The 16,185-nt window shown below is 43.7% G+C and overlaps 1 protein-coding gene across 1 annotated transcript in view; it reads right to left on the bottom strand.

The window, feature by feature from the left end:
* Positions 1-16,185, bottom strand: part of SEC23IP (SEC23 interacting protein) — a 196,705-nt gene that overhangs the window by 35,755 nt on the left and 144,765 nt on the right. Inside the window, exon 12 of the mRNA XM_075348129.1 lies at positions 5,571-5,666. Coding sequence (XP_075204244.1) covers positions 5,571-5,666 — 96 coding nt within the window. The remainder of the gene's footprint in view (positions 1-5,570; positions 5,667-16,185) is intronic.

The following is a 16,185-nucleotide window of genomic DNA, read 5'->3' on the forward strand; positions in this document are numbered from 1 at the left end:
CCAAGATGGCATTCATTATATCCCACCTAGGAAGGGAGGCCCTTGTGTGGCTCAACCTCTTATGGAAGAGAGAAGATCTCAAAACCTCGCACCTGCAAACCTTCCTGGAGGCGTTCCCCAAAGTTTTCGATGAGACGGGCGATGTCACCTCTGCTGCATCTCCTCTCCTCAGACTGCACCAGGGATGATTTACGGCTAGTATGACGTCCGTTTCCACACCCTGTCTTCAGACCTCGGCTGGAATAATGAAGTGCTGGTAACAGCTTTCTGGGAGGGGCTGACCGGGAGAACTAAGGATGAGCTTGCCGGTCAAGGTATTCCCACTTCCTTAGACAACCTGGTTTCCCTGGCTATCTGGATAGACCTCAGGTTTCAGGAGCACTCTAGAGAGATAAAATGAGAGAAGAGATTGATGCGTCTGGCTCTGTTATTCCAGAGGCCAATGATTCCGCCACCCTCTTCTTCCACAGTACCTCCTGAACCAATGCAAGTTGACCAAGTGAATCTGGCTAAATGTCGCTAGGAGGCTTGTCGCTCTGAAGGGAGGTGCTTTTACGGTCTCAGTCCCGAACATGTCATCAGCTTCTATCCCAAGAAGCTGGGAAACTCTCAAACCTAGGGTCGGTTGCAGAGGCCACCTGGGGCGAGAACAACTTCTATCTGCCTCTGACTCTGAGTATCTATATCCTGTGACAATACCCAATCCACTGTGTTGGCCTATCTGGACTCCAGTTCTGCAGTAAACCTTGTGCAACAGGCCGTAGTGGATCGGTAGGAGATTCCAATACAGCAACTTCAAGCTCCTCTAATGATGTTGTTGATGGGAAAGCCCTGGCCGAGGCAGTCTATTTTATCACTGAACTAGATTTTCCCCTAGATAAGGAGAATAGGGAACAGGAGACAATGCGGCGCTAATCTAAGTATCAATAGATTAATGAGAAAGGGAACTATTATAAGACTGCAATCACCAAATAGTAGATGCAAATGGGTACATACTGTAGAGTCGCTGTTAATGAACTATCTTGGTCCGGTATGCTGCTGACATGGTGAACTGTGGAGGAGTTCCTCCCTTGAAACTTTCACAGAAGGGTAAATCAAAGTACGAGGAATGTCACGCTCCCAAGGACCAACATGGAATCCGTATGGATAAATTATGAATGTTATTTTTTATTTAAAATGTTATAAAATTTAAAATTAAAATAATAATTATAGTATGAGCTTTTAATTACCAATAAAATAGCCATAATTTGTCCATACGGATTTCGTGTTGGTCCTTGGGAGCACAATAGTCCTCATAGTTCATTTCATTACTGAGCAAGTGGAGCTTTGAGTGGGAATGCTGCACTCCGAAGATCGTCTTTTACGTGCTACCAGGTCTGGCACAGCCACTGCTACTGGGTCTGCCATGGCTTTCAATTCACAAGCCTATCTTGGACTAGAGATCTGATGAAATGCTTTGATGGGATCAGTCCTGTCACGCGAAATGTCTTGTTCCTGCCCACCCTGTCAGGCCACCGGCGACTCCTTCAAACCTTCCAGACATGCCATCGACTTGTTAGTCCTTTGCTGATGTCTTCGATAAGGTGTCACACAGCATTCAGCTCTAAACTAGCCAGATGTCAAAGCACCTTCTGACTCTGTTCACACTTCAGAGTCTGAAACGCCACCTGCTGGTTTAGAGTTGCTTAGTCAGAACCTGGCATCGACCTGTTGTGTGCTTTCTAGTGATTGGTCTAGCAAGAGCTCATGTCTGCTGGCCTGTGAATTGCTGCTAAGGTCACGGGTTTCTGGAGACCTATCAAGGCTGCTTCTGCCCTTTAAAAGATGGTGGTATCTGCTTCTCTATGCTGATAATAGCTTTATGCGACCGGCCTATGTTAATGGTGATCCAGTTTCTGGTGAAATACTGTCTGCTACTCTGGTGTGTTGTGGAAATACTCTTGTCCCTTGATTATTTCCTTACTTTTTTTTTTTTTATTTCCACATGAGCACATTTTGTCTATACCTCTGTTAGTGATTTTGATTCTCTCAGCCTGTCTTTCTGTGTGGGATTTACCACTCCAGTCCTGGTTCGCTCCTGAGTTGGGAGTGAGGGGGTAATAGACCTAGGGCTGATCGGGAGTCAGAGTTACCCTGGCGGTCCAGACCTCTTCACCCTTTTGAAGTACCTCTGGGATTAGGGACAATTAGGGCTTCCTAGCTTGAGGGCAGTTAAGGAGCCCCTATTCCCAGTTACTACATTACCATCGTGACAAGAGGCGGAGATGTTACCACCATACAGGCCGTATGACTGTCCAGTAGACTTTCTTTTCCTCCTACAGGTCGAATCTACCCCTGTCCTAGCCTGAGACTCATGCCATGTCCAAATGCATAAAGGAGAACCTGGCAAGGGGATTTATTAAAAAGTTCTCTTCTCTGGCTGGAGCTGGGTTTGTCTTTGTGAAGAAGAAAGAGGGATCCCTCCACCCCTGCATTGATTATAGGGGACTTAATCAGATTATGGTCAAGAATAAGTATCAGTTGCCACTTATCCTGAAATTATTCCACTGTCTCTGAGATTCATCTTTTCCAAACTCGATCTTTGGGGAGCAAATAATCTGATCCATATTCGCCAGGGAGATGAATGGAAGACTGTCTCCAATAACTGGGACTCAGCAATGCTCCTGCTGTCTTTCAAGAATTTGTAAATTATATTTTCCGAGACTTTCTCTACTTGTGTATGATAGTGTCCGTAGGCAACAACCTCGTGTTCTCCCTCAGTCTCTGCAGGACTTTGCAAACATACCTCCTGTATGTTGGCAGGTTGGAGGAGAACTGTCTGTACACTACATTCGAAACGTGAAGAACTCCCTTCATTTCGTGGGATATATAATCTCAGACACCGATTTAAAGATGGATCCAGTTCTGAAGTGACCTCGTCCTGACGGTTTCAGGGGTTCACTAGTTACTACAGCCAATTCATTCCACATTTCTCATCCTGAACCGTTCCTATCCCTGCCTTGATCCGCAAGGGGGTGAATTCTAAGATGTGGACTCCGGAGGCTGAGAAAGCTTTTATTTACCACATACAGGTCTTCTCATTGATTCCAATGCTGCATAGACCTGAGATCAACAGTTTTTCCTAGAAGTGGATGCTTCTTCCCCTGGGGTCAATGCGGTTCTCACGCAGAAATCTCCTACAGGCCAGATGGTAACCTGCGGCTTCTTTTCCTTCTCTGCTGCCGAGTGCAACTCCTGAATTTGCGATGTAGATTTGTTAGCAACTAAGATGGCTTTGGAGGAGTGGGGTATCTAATGGAACAGACCGTGCATTTTGTTGTCATCTTCAATGACCCCAAGAACTTGGCTTTCTGTAGTCAGAACATACTACAGGAAAGCCTGTTGATCGCTCTTCTTTGCCCGCTTCGACTTTGTTCTCGATTTCAAGCCAGCTGAAAGGAATGTCAAGGTGGAAGCGCTTTTTAGGTACTTTTTGTCTGCCCACCAGGAGAAGTAGTCTCAACACATTATCGAGCCCTGAAAACTGCTTGTAGTAGCTCCGGTAAGCTTGTCTTGTGTACCACCTGGAAAGACCTTCATCGCAGAAGCTAACAGAAAACTTTGCTAACAGTGGGTCACTTGTCTAAGTTAGCTGGGCATGCTGGGCAGAAGAAGACTGCTCTTCTCATCTCAAATTACTGATGGCCATCCCTGCATAAAGCTTTGTTTCTGCCTGCTCTTCATGTACTCTGTATAAGACTACCAAATAGCTTCCAGCTTCTTTCAGGTCAGTTACTACCACTTCTTGTGCCTTCTGCTCCACGGCAGCACATTGCTATAGACTTTACCATGGACCTTTCGATGTTCTCAGGGTGTTCTGTCATATGGGTGGTAGTGGACCGATTCTCCAAAATTTTCCCACCTTGTCCAGCCTTCCTTCTGCTCCTGTGCTCACCAAGCAGTTCATTCACCATGTCTTCTGTCTTCACAATCTACGCCTCCACATTCTGATAGAGGCATTCAGTTCACGACCAAATTCTGGAGGGCCACCTGCAAGCTGCTAGAATGTATTCCTAGATGTCACAGGTATGCAGAAACACCACAGTGACAACAGGACTTCTCTTCACTTCGGCCTATCATCCTCAGTCCAATGGTCAAGTGGAGTGGGCCAAACAAATTTTGACAAATTTCCTGCGGCACTTCGTCAATGCATGCCACAGCCATTGGCTCAATCTGTTACCTTGGGCTGTCATCCTAAGCCACTAATTCAGAAATCCTGATAGCCTGCTCTCATCAGTCTACTCAGAGGACGTCTTAGAGGTAAAAAAACATTTCTGGCTATAAAAAAGGTGAGCAGTAATACTCTATTCTAGTGGATTGGAAGGGTTTTGGTCTCGAGGAGATGTTGTGGGAGACTAAGCAAAATACTAATGCCTCTTCAGTTCTTTTAAACAATTTTTTTTTCTCTCCTCCTGAACGGATTTATTTTGGGCTTTGAAAAAGGAAGCGTAAGGGGAGATTGTAAAGCTGGAGCCAGCATCACCACGTCATTCCCCAGCAGGGACACTGGCGCACTCACCTTCTCGGCCATTCAGCAGGGGATTCTGTCCCCGCCATTGTCTCCTGCTCCTCGGGCCTTTGCACGCTGCACAAGTCTTCCGGGGGCGCGTTCCTTTGCACTTTGTAAAAGGGCAAGTGTGAGCTAACCCAGAAGTACTTGAGGCATCCTCCTCCTATGGGAGGTGCCTAAGCAACATGTTCATTCAGATGCATGTTTGCTAATTGTCAGGTCCTGTACTTGTATCCTGTGCCCGTTGTGTCCTGTACCCACTAACCTGTACCTGTCTGGTGTACTAGCCATCCTGTCAGTACCTGTCTGAGGGCACCTCACTGCCTGCAAATACCTGCCTTCCGTCCAGTCTGCACCAGCCGTCCAGTCTGCACCAGCCGTCCAGTCTGCCTGATCTCTGGTGTCAGCTGCTACTGTACTGAGAGTTCCCTTGAAGTGGTACCTTGCGGCAACCTTCCAGCACAAGCGTAATCTCACCATCTAATGAAGATGAGGTAGTCACTTAGTCATGCCTGTCCATGGTGAACCCGGGCTCGTGGCGCAGTGGGTCCACACCCACTAGAGTGACTACAGTATGAGGGGGGTGAGGGACCTGCAGAGAGAAGCAGCCAAGTGTGACAGTGCGAGGAAAGGGAATGAGAGGCCTGCATAGAAGAGAAGCCACGTCAGAGAAGGTGGCCCATACAAGACAAGCAGTCACGCGCAATAGCATGTGGAGGGGGGAATTAGAGGCATGCAGAAAGAAGCAGCCACGTGAAAGTCTGTGGTCCGTACATAGAGAAGCAGCAAAGCGCAACAGCAGGAGGAGAGGGGCTGAGGGGCAGCCACACACTACAGTATGAGGGAGGGGGAAGAGGGTCCTGCAGAGAGAAGCAGCCACGTGAGACAGTGTGAGGATGAGGGTCCTGTCGAGAGAAGGAGCCATGACTTTAAAAAGGACAACAGTCACAAGAGAGTGTCAGCACCGTACAGAGAAGAGTAGACACGTGAGAGTGTCAGGGATGTACATGATACTTCTTACCTGTCGAGCAGACAGTTCGTCAACAAATTTAGCAATCTTCTTCCGGGGCCCAAGAGGAATCCCCATCTCCTTCAGGTCATTGACTGTACACATGAGCTAAGGGTGAGAGGTGAAAGATCATTACCTCTAGACTAGAGATACATGTCCTTCATGTTCTCTCAACACTCCCAAGATATTGCTTAAATGAGTAAATATGATGCTACAGACTTTCTACTTAGTTATGTTTTTTTTTGTTTTAGCGAACATCAGGGCTCAATCATGTGGACCACCATAGATCAACATTTCTGCTTGACATGTTAAACATTATCTTAAAAGTATACTGAATCTTTAATGGACAGTCTTGTAAAAGTGGCATCACAAGCAGGGCTATGGAGTCAGTATAAAATGGACAGACTCAGACTTTTAAAATCTAATATATAAAGCTGAATGTGTGTATCTGTGTGCGTATGTATGTATGTATATAATAATCAAAATTTCCGTATAAATATCACCATTAAATTTCAATAAAAATCAAAAATACCTTCAGATAAAAAATTCGTTAGAATTAAATAAAGTGAATGATGGTGCAAATAGCATTAAAATTATTATTTTTATTCAACAATAAAAATAAATATTTTACAAATCCAGGGATAGTATTAATTATTACCAGAGATAGATAGATATACAGCAATTGGTAATATTAAAATTTAACTTTTAATTCTATTTCTTAAAAAGACTCAAGGTCTATAAAAATTATCACCCGTGAATCAGTGACCACACAGAAAAACGGACACAAGCAGGTAGAAGATAGGTCAAATATCCAATACCCTCATAATCAAGGGTTAATGTATTTGCATGAATATGCCCAGTCTTTTTACCTCAGGTTGCTTTTTATCATCTAGCATGAGCAGGGTCTCATATCCCACCCAACTGCTCTGACAGAAGAAAATATTACCTTAGTAGGGCATGATATATATTATCAATTCAGCCCAATGAAACAGCCAAAGTATGCTCAATAGCCCTCCTTATTCTCTTCCCAACGCGTTTCCTCTTATCGATTCATCAGGGGAATTTACCATTTGGAGGCATTTGGAGGCTGCAGTATGTAAAAGGTATAGTAAGCTAGTGACCAATAAAAACGGTACTCAAGCAAAGAAAAAGACACCACTGTTAAAGTCCCCATAAGCGATATTACCTTATCAGAAGAGCATGTAGTCTAAAACATCCTAGATGTGTGGTTCCATACACACCAGGTCTAGGGGCCGCGCTTCTTATTATGTCCACATGAACTATTAGGCCGCCGGCATTTTTATCCGGTCTCAAATGGCCTCGTTTTGAAAATCGCGCCCCATGTGACCCTGGTCACATGACCATCGTGTCATAATATCGCGTCACTTGGCCCGACATGTGACCATCGCGTCATGAGGCCCCATCACATGTTCAGGCCAGTTCCTGGCCAGATGCATGCTGGGCCAAGGTCACGTACGTCACGGTCACATGATCGCCACTTGGCCCTGCCTCCAAGCCCAGCTTACCACAAACGGCATACGGGCCAATAGCGTACGGAGAGGGCCGCGGTCATGTGATCTCCGTTCCGACCACGCCCCCAACCATTCATTCACAAACACTAAGGGATATCTTTGGAGATATACTCAAAACAAACAGCGGTTAGGCTTATTCCCTAAGGGGGATATAGTATATGGAGTATATATCAGTTTTTTAATACGATTTTACTATATATCAATTCATAGCCATAAATCCTTTGTCATGTACATCCCATATAAGGAATTCAAGTGCCAAGAAAGGGGGTTTTATATTTAAGTAGAGTCTCCTTCTTTACTTGGATTAGGTGATGTTAATAAGGACGGACCCCGTCCAAAAGATAACTGATCCAATCAATGGATTCAGGACATAAAATGGTATTTTTTTGGCAGGTTCCTAAAAACCACAGGACAAGAAATTACAATTAGGAAAAGAGATTTTGGTATATATGCATCTTCAAGATTGATACAAGGTATTTTAGTTACCGGAGCAGCATTGGTCAAGCCCCCAGAAAAACACAAGAAAGAGGGGGGATAAAAAAATATAAAAACAAGATGACCCTAGATAGCCGCTGTCATCTGAGATCTACCTAACTGCGGAGGTCGGCGCCCTATCCGTCACGTCATGGCGCCCCCGCTCTACGGTGGCTCACCCTATCTAGCCCTATACTGTCCCTTCACAAAAAACAACTAAAAGTAAGAATTTCATTTAATCCCATAGGGACCTGGGTCTTAAGGGTGTAGATCCAAAAGGTCTCACGCTGCAAGAGGCTCTTGTCCCAATCGCCACCCCGAAGGGGGGGAGCAACTGAGTCAATGCCCATAAACGTGAGACCCCTTGTATCCCCCCCATGCACCTGGTTGATATGCTTTGCCAAAGGGGTATCTCGTTTATTGATTATATCTCGCAAATGTTCTCCGACTCTACGCCGTAGTTCTCGTTTCGTCTTTCCTACGTATTCAAACGGGCATGAGCAAGTAGCTTTGTAAATTACCCCAGATGTGCGGCAATTTATCAGTGATCTGATTGAGTATGTTTTTCCAGTATTGTGACTTAGAAAGTCCTTTCCAGTTTTTATAACCGGGCAAGCGACACAACCACTGCATCTGAATGAACCCACTATTCCACGTTCCAACCATGTAGTTCTTTTTGGTGGGTTAAAGTGGCTGTGGACTAATCTGTCCTGTAGTGATCTATTGCGCCGATAGGTACATTGAGGGTGTCCACCCACCAGGTCCCCAATGTCTGAGTCCATCTGGAGGATCGACCAATGCTTGCTCAGAATGGAGAATAGGGCTTTTGATCCATTGCTATATGTAGTAATGAATCTGATTTTGTTTTCTTCAGATCGTCTTGGGGAGGAGACCAGAAGGCTTGTTCTATCCTTTCTACATGCTTCTTGATAAGCTGTTTTTAGGATCTTATCTGGATATCCTCTCTCCCTAAAGCGTTTTCTCAGATCTGCAGCCTGCTCTCGGAATTCACGATCCGTAGAGCAATTGCGTCTGAGTCTGAAGTATTGCCCTTTTGGAATACCTCTCCTTTGTGGGAGTGGATGGCTGCTTTCCCAACGTAAAAGTGAGTTGGTAGATGTGGGCTTTCTATATGTTCTTGTAGATAGATTCCCCAAGTCATCCCTCATGATTAGGACGTCCAAAAAGGGGAGCTGGGTGGTGTTGCTCTCACTTGTAAAAAAGAGACCGATGGTATTATCATTCAGGTGTGCGACAAATTTCTTGAAATCTTCATGGGTACCCCTCCAAATCACAAAAATATCATCCAGGTATCTTGACCAAAAAACTATTCTCTCGATACCTGGGGGGTCCCCATCACCGAAGACCAGGGTCTCCTCCCACCAGCCCAGGAGTAAATTTGCATACGAGGGAGCACAAGGGCTCCCCATTGCAGTACCCCTGAGCTGGTGATAGATCCGCCCATCAAACAGAAAATAGTTTTTTGTCAGGCAAAATTCCAAAATTTGGAGGAGGAAGTTGTTATGTCCCTGAAATTGACGCCCACGCATTTTTAAGAAATATTCAATCGCGTGTAGCCCTACTGAATGATTTATTGAAGAATAAAGGGCCTCGACGTCAATACTACATAGTATATCATCTGGCTCCAGAGCAACACCATCCAATTTCCTCAAAAGATCCGTCGTATCCCGAGTAAAGGACGACAAAGCTTTTACGAAGGGGGTAAGCAGTTCGTCCAAATAGATACCTACATTTTGACATAAACCACCTATTCCTGACACAATAGGTCTGCCTTTCAAGGGTATTAAACCCTTATGGATTTTTGGTAGGCAGTAGAAAGTAGCCGTCATTGGATGTGATGGTAACATAAATTCATACTCATTTTTGCTGATATAGTTGTTAGTGAGACCATCTGTAAGAATCATCTTCAGTTGTCCCAAAAATGACACTGTAGGATCAGATTTTAATTTTGTATAGCCCGCTGGGTCATCCAGAAGTGATCGACACATATCCCTATATTTACACCAATCCATGACCACGACATTGCCTCCCTTATCAGAGGGTTTTATGACAATGTCGTGGTCATGTTGCAGTTCATTGAGGGCTCTCATTTCTTCCTGCGTGATATTATAATTGGTGTATTGTTGTTTTTTATCCAATTTTTCTATATCATCGCTCACCAATCGAGAAAAGACATCTATTGCAGAGACATCACTTTGAGGAGGAGGTAAACGGGTACTCCTCTGTTTTAAATCAGTGAAGGGACCCTCACCAACAAGGTTTGGGTCTTCCTCTGAAATACCCATCAGAAGGCGGATGTCAGGTAATAAATTTATCATCAAAAAATCTAGATTCAGCAGCTATGTGTGTTCTTAGTAAGGGCCTATCTTTCGTGCCTACATCGGGACTGAATATATTTGACACTATTAAGGACCTTCACCTGTTTGTGAGAAAATTAAAATGGAGGAAGCACTTCATTCATAATGAAAAGATGCAATGTAGGGAATTGGGTGTCTCGGAGGATCTTCTACCAGACATCCGCCTTCTGATGGGTATTTCAGAGGAAGACCCAAACCTTGTTGGTGAGGGTCCCTTCACTGATTTAAAACAGAGGAGTACCCGTTTACCTCCTCCTCAAAGTGATGTCTCTGCAATAGATGTCTTTTCTCGATTGGTGAGCGATGATATAGAAAAATTGGATAAAAAACAACAATACACCAATTATAATATCACGCAGGAAGAAATGAGAGCCCTCAATGAACTGCAACATGACCACGACATTGTCATAAAACCCTCTGATAAGGGAGGCAATGTCGTGGTCATGGATTGGTGTAAATATAGGGATATGTGTCGATCACTTCTGGATGACCCAGCGGGCTATACAAAATTAAAATCTGATCCTACAGTGTCATTTTTGGGACAACTGAAGATGATTCTTACAGATGGTCTCACTAACAACTATATCAGCAAAAATGAGTATGAATTTATGTTACCATCACATCCAATGACGGCTACTTTCTACTGCCTACCAAAAATCCATAAGGGTTTAATACCCTTGAAAGGCAGACCTATTGTGTCAGGAATAGGTGGTTTATGTCAAAATGTAGGTATCTATTTGGACGAACTGCTTACCCCCTTCGTAAAAGCTTTGTCGTCCTTTACTCGGGATACGACGGATCTTTTGAGGAAATTGGATGGTGTTGCTCTGGAGCCAGATGATATACTATGTAGTATTGACGTCGAGGCCCTTTATTCTTCAATAAATCATTCAGTAGGGCTACACGCGATTGAATATTTCTTAAAAATGCGTGGGCGTCAATTTCAGGGACATAACAACTTCCTCCTCCAAATTTTGGAATTTTGCCTGACAAAAAACTATTTTCTGTTTGATGGGCGGATCTATCACCAGCTCAGGGGTACTGCAATGGGGAGCCCTTGTGCTCCCTCGTATGCAAATTTACTCCTGGGCTGGTGGGAGGAGACCCTGGTCTTCGGTGATGGGGACCCCCCAGGTATCGAGAGAATAGTTTTTTGGTCAAGATACCTGGATGATATTTTTGTGATTTGGAGGGGTACCCATGAAGATTTCAAGAAATTTGTCGCACACCTGAATGATAATACCATCGGTCTCTTTTTTACAAGTGAGAGCAACACCACCCAGCTCCCCTTTTTGGACGTCCTAATCATGAGGGATGACTTGGGGAATCTATCTACAAGAACATATAGAAAGCCCACATCTACCAACTCACTTTTACGTTGGGAAAGCAGCCATCCACTCCCACAAAGGAGAGGTATTCCAAAAGGGCAATACTTCAGACTCAGACGCAATTGCTCTACGGATCGTGAATTCCGAGAGCAGGCTGCAGATCTGAGAAAACGCTTTAGGGAGAGAGGATATCCAGATAAGATCCTAAAAACAGCTTATCAAGAAGCATGTAGAAAGGATAGAACAAGCCTTCTGGTCTCCTCCCCAAGACGATCTGAAGAAAACAAAATCAGATTCATTACTACATATAGCAATGGATCAAAAGCCCTATTCTCCATTCTGAGCAAGCATTGGTCGATCCTCCAGATGGACTCAGACATTGGGGACCTGGTGGGTGGACACCCTCAATGTACCTATCGGCGCAATAGATCACTACAGGACAGATTAGTCCACAGCCACTTTAACCCACCAAAAAGAACTACATGGTTGGAACGTGGAATAGTGGGTTCATTCAGATGCAGTGGTTGTGTCGCTTGCCCGGTTATAAAAACTGGAAAGGACTTTCTAAGTCACAATACTGGAAAAACATACTCAATCAGATCACTGATAAATTGCCGCACATCTGGGGTAATTTACAAAGCTACTTGCTCATGCCCGTTTGAATACGTAGGAAAGACGAAACGAGAACTACGGCGTAGAGTCGGAGAACATTTGCGAGATATAATCAATAAACGAGATACCCCTTTGGCAAAGCATATCAACCAGGTGCATGGGGGGGATACAAGGGGTCTCACGTTTATGGGCATTGACTCAGTTGCTCCCCCCCTTCGGGGTGGCGATTGGGACAAGAGCCTCTTGCAGCGTGAGACCTTTTGGATCTACACCCTTAAGACCCAGGTCCCTATGGGATTAAATGAAATTCTTACTTTTAGTTGTTTTTTGTGAAGGGACAGTATAGGGCTAGATAGGGTGAGCCACCGTAGAGCGGGGGCGCCATGACGTGACGGATAGGGCGCCGACCTCCGCAGTTAGGTAGATCTCAGATGACAGCGGCTATCTAGGGTCATCTTGTTTTTATATTTTTTTATCCCCCCTCTTTCTTGTGTTTTTCTGGGGGCTTGACCAATGCTGCTCCGGTAACTAAAATACCTTGTATCAATCTTGAAGATGCATATATACCAAAATCTCTTTTCCTAATTGTAATTTCTTGTCCTGTGGTTTTTAGGAACCTGCCAAAAAAATACCATTTTATGTCCTGAATCCATTGATTGGATCAGTTATCTTTTGGACGGGGTCCGTCCTTATTAACATCACCTAATCCAAGTAAAGAAGGAGACTCTACTTAAATATAAAACCCCCTTTCTTGGCACTTGAATTCCTTATATGGGATGTACATGACAAAGGATTTATGGCTATGAATTTATATATAGTAAAATCGTATTAAAAAACTGATATATACTCCATATACTATATCCCCCTTAGGGAATAAGCCTAACCGCTGTTTGTTTTGAGTATATCTCCAAAGATATCCCTTAGTGTTTGTGAATGAATGGTTGGGGGCGTGGTCGGAACGGAGATCACATGACCGCGGCCCTCTCCGTACGCTATTGGCCCGTATGCCGTTTGTGGTAAGCTGGGCTTGGAGGCAGGGCCAAGTGGCGATCATGTGACCGTGACGTACGTGACCTTGGCCCAGCATGCATCTGGCCAGGAACTGGCCTGAACATGTGATGGGGCCTCATGACGCGATGGTCACATGTCGGGCCAAGTGACGCGATATTATGACACGATGGTCATGTGACCAGGGTCACATGGGGCGCGATTTTCAAAACGAGGCCATTTGAGACCGGATAAAAATGCCGGCGGCCTAATAGTTCATGTGGACATAATAAGAAGCGCGGCCCCTAGACCTGGTGTGTATGGAACCACACATCTAGGATGTTTTAGACTACATGCTCTTCTGATAAGGTAATATCGCTTATGGGGACTTTAACAGTGGTGTCTTTTTCTTTGCTTGAGTACCGTTTTTATTGGTCACTAGCTTACTATACCTTTTACATACTGCAGCCTCCAAATGCCTCCAAATGGTAAATTCCCCTGATGAATCGATAAGAGGAAACGCGTTGGGAAGAGAATAAGGAGGGCTATTGAGCATACTTTGGCTGTTTCATTGGGCTGAATTGATAATATATATCATGCCCTACTAAGGTAATATTTTCTTCTGTCGGAGCAGTTGGGTGGGATATGAGACCCTGCTCATGCTAGATGATAAAAAGCAACCTGAGGTAAAAAGACTGGGCATATTCATGCAAATACATTAACCCTTGATTATGAGGGTATTGGATATTTGACCTATCTTCTACCTGCTTGTGTCCGTTTTTCTGTGTGGTCACTGATTCACGGGTGATAATTTTTATAGACCTTGAGTCTTTTTAAGAAATAGAATTAAAAGTTAAATTTTAATATTACCAATTGCTGTATATCTATTTTACAAATCCATATAAATATTAGGCAGGAAAAAATGTCCCATAAATTATAACAGCGGTTTTACTAGGAAAATAAAGTGCATAATGCCAAGATCACTTAAAAAGTCAATCCCTAATATATGACAAAGTGCACAGTGCAAAATTGTATCTAAATCCTATGTCATATATAAATAAGGTTATGGTATAATGATCCTATGTAAAAAGATTTTAACAATTATTTAATTTGCAAGGAAAATGATACCTTAAGTGATCTGTAAAAGCTCCAAAGTGTACCGCAAAGCCCCGACACGTGTTTCAGCGATCCTTTCCTCAGGGGGTGCTGTGTGTATCTGTGTGCGTATGTATGTATGTATGTATGTATGTATGTATGTATGTATGTATGTATGTCGGGATTGGCATCTGCATCGTCGCAGCTACAGCCACAAAATTTTGCACACTCACACTTCTGGACCCCGAGAGCATCATAGGCTATGTTTTGAGGGGAAATTTTAACCCCGCGCTTTACAGTTATTCACTGAAAAAACAGCCCCCATTAAAGCGAATGGAGCTGGGAGCCACAGTACAGCCAGAACTTCAGAAGAATGCGCAGCCACGCCCTTATACGGAATGTTGGCGTGTCACAATGTAGCTTGGGAAAGAGGAAGACACAGACAGGGTAAGAGACAGACACAAAGAGACAGACACAGACAAAGAGACAGAATGACAGGGAAAGAGACTGAAAGAGAGAGACAGGTTAAAGAGACAGACACAGACAAATAAAAGAGACAGACACAGAGAGACACAGACACAGGGAAAGAGACAGACAGGGAAAGAGAGAGAAGAGACAGACAGATAGAGAGAGAGAGAGAGAGAGAGATAGACAAAGAGATATATACAGAGGGGGAGACAGACAAAGAATAGGAGAGAAACAGAGAGACAGTTACTATCCCGGGCAGCGGATATTGTGTGCAGGATAAATGTTTGTTAATACATTCTATTTTGTTAACAACTGTTATTAACCCGGGCGAATCCGGGTAGTACAGCTAGTATATAATAAATTGGGTGCAGCAGTTCAGTGCAGAATGTGATGAAGATTTTTTCATAAGACTTTTGGGAAGGTTCTGAAATTGTCTTATAAATGTCTGCTCTGTTCCTGATCACAGAATCTCGGCTTTTAGCTGAGATGAATCCGTGCTGCACTTAAGCTACATGATAAGTAGTGAAGTTCGTCCTCTACAGAGAAAGGATAAAAACAAAGAATCAAAGAAAAATCTCAGAACTGCTGGAGATTCCGGATTGAATAGCAAAGTAGGATTAAGGTAAGCACTTCTCAGAGCCAGTCTAAACTTTCAATAAACCGTGCATAAATCAATAGTCCAGTATATATATATTGGATACACACACACACACACACACACACACACACACACACACACACACACACACACACATTCTGTCTAAATGGTTGATGCTTTAGTTTGTTTTTCCTCTAAGCTCATATTTAAAGATTTTAGCTGCTCTGATGGCTTCTTTACACTATACATAGAATATAAGGGGAAAAACTGTTATCTAACACCACAAATTCAAAAATACAGTAACAAGATTGATGAGGACCATACACACACACACAGACACATACACGTGAAATAGTACTATATAGAAGCCAAAATGTCCTGTCCTTAGCTCTATCAGTAGTTTGCTTTCATTGCCCCCTCCCTCCTCCGCTCTTCATAGACTGAAGCATTTGGTGAGCTGTACCCTGAGAGAGGCCTGAGTTCACAGTAAAGCTATCGAATAACATGTTCCAAACCTTTTATTGGTCATCTGTACTATTGATTTATGCAAAGTTTGTTTTATTTCTATCCAAAATTATACATACATGATTCCCTATTCTTACAGGAATTATCAAGGGAAAACAGTTTTTTCTCGCTGTGCTTGTCACCACTCCAGAGATGGAAATTAATACATCCAAGTCTTTATTGAGAATGCTATATACAGGTCAAAGCTTTTCTGGGGTCACAGCCCACTGCCCAGCACTTCCCACCAAGTGAGATCAGAGCAGCACCAAGATACTAGTGCCCAGCACTTCCCACCAGGTGAGATCAGAGCAGCACCAAGATACCAGTGCTCAGCACTTCCCGCCAAGTGAGATCAGAGCAGCACCAAGATACCAGGGAGCAGAACTTCCCGCCAGGTGAGACTGAAAGAGCGTCTCAAACATCAGTTAAAAGATATTCTGTAAGTGACAAAGTTACTGTAACAATGACAGCAGATATGTGTAAAGACGCTCATACAGATTGTTGTGAAGGGCGGTGAACCATTATTACTTGCACGACCAGCTTTTACAGCTCTTAATGGAGAAATGGCCGAAAACTTGGTGTTTCTCTAAAAAGAGAAAGTATTAGAAAATTAGTGATTGAAGAAGCTCTTAACCAAAAATGATCTTAAAA

The sequence above is a fragment of the Anomaloglossus baeobatrachus genome, chromosome 5 (genome assembly GCF_048569485.1).
Source record: "Anomaloglossus baeobatrachus isolate aAnoBae1 chromosome 5, aAnoBae1.hap1, whole genome shotgun sequence".
Lineage (NCBI taxonomy): Eukaryota > Metazoa > Chordata > Amphibia > Anura > Aromobatidae > Anomaloglossus > Anomaloglossus baeobatrachus.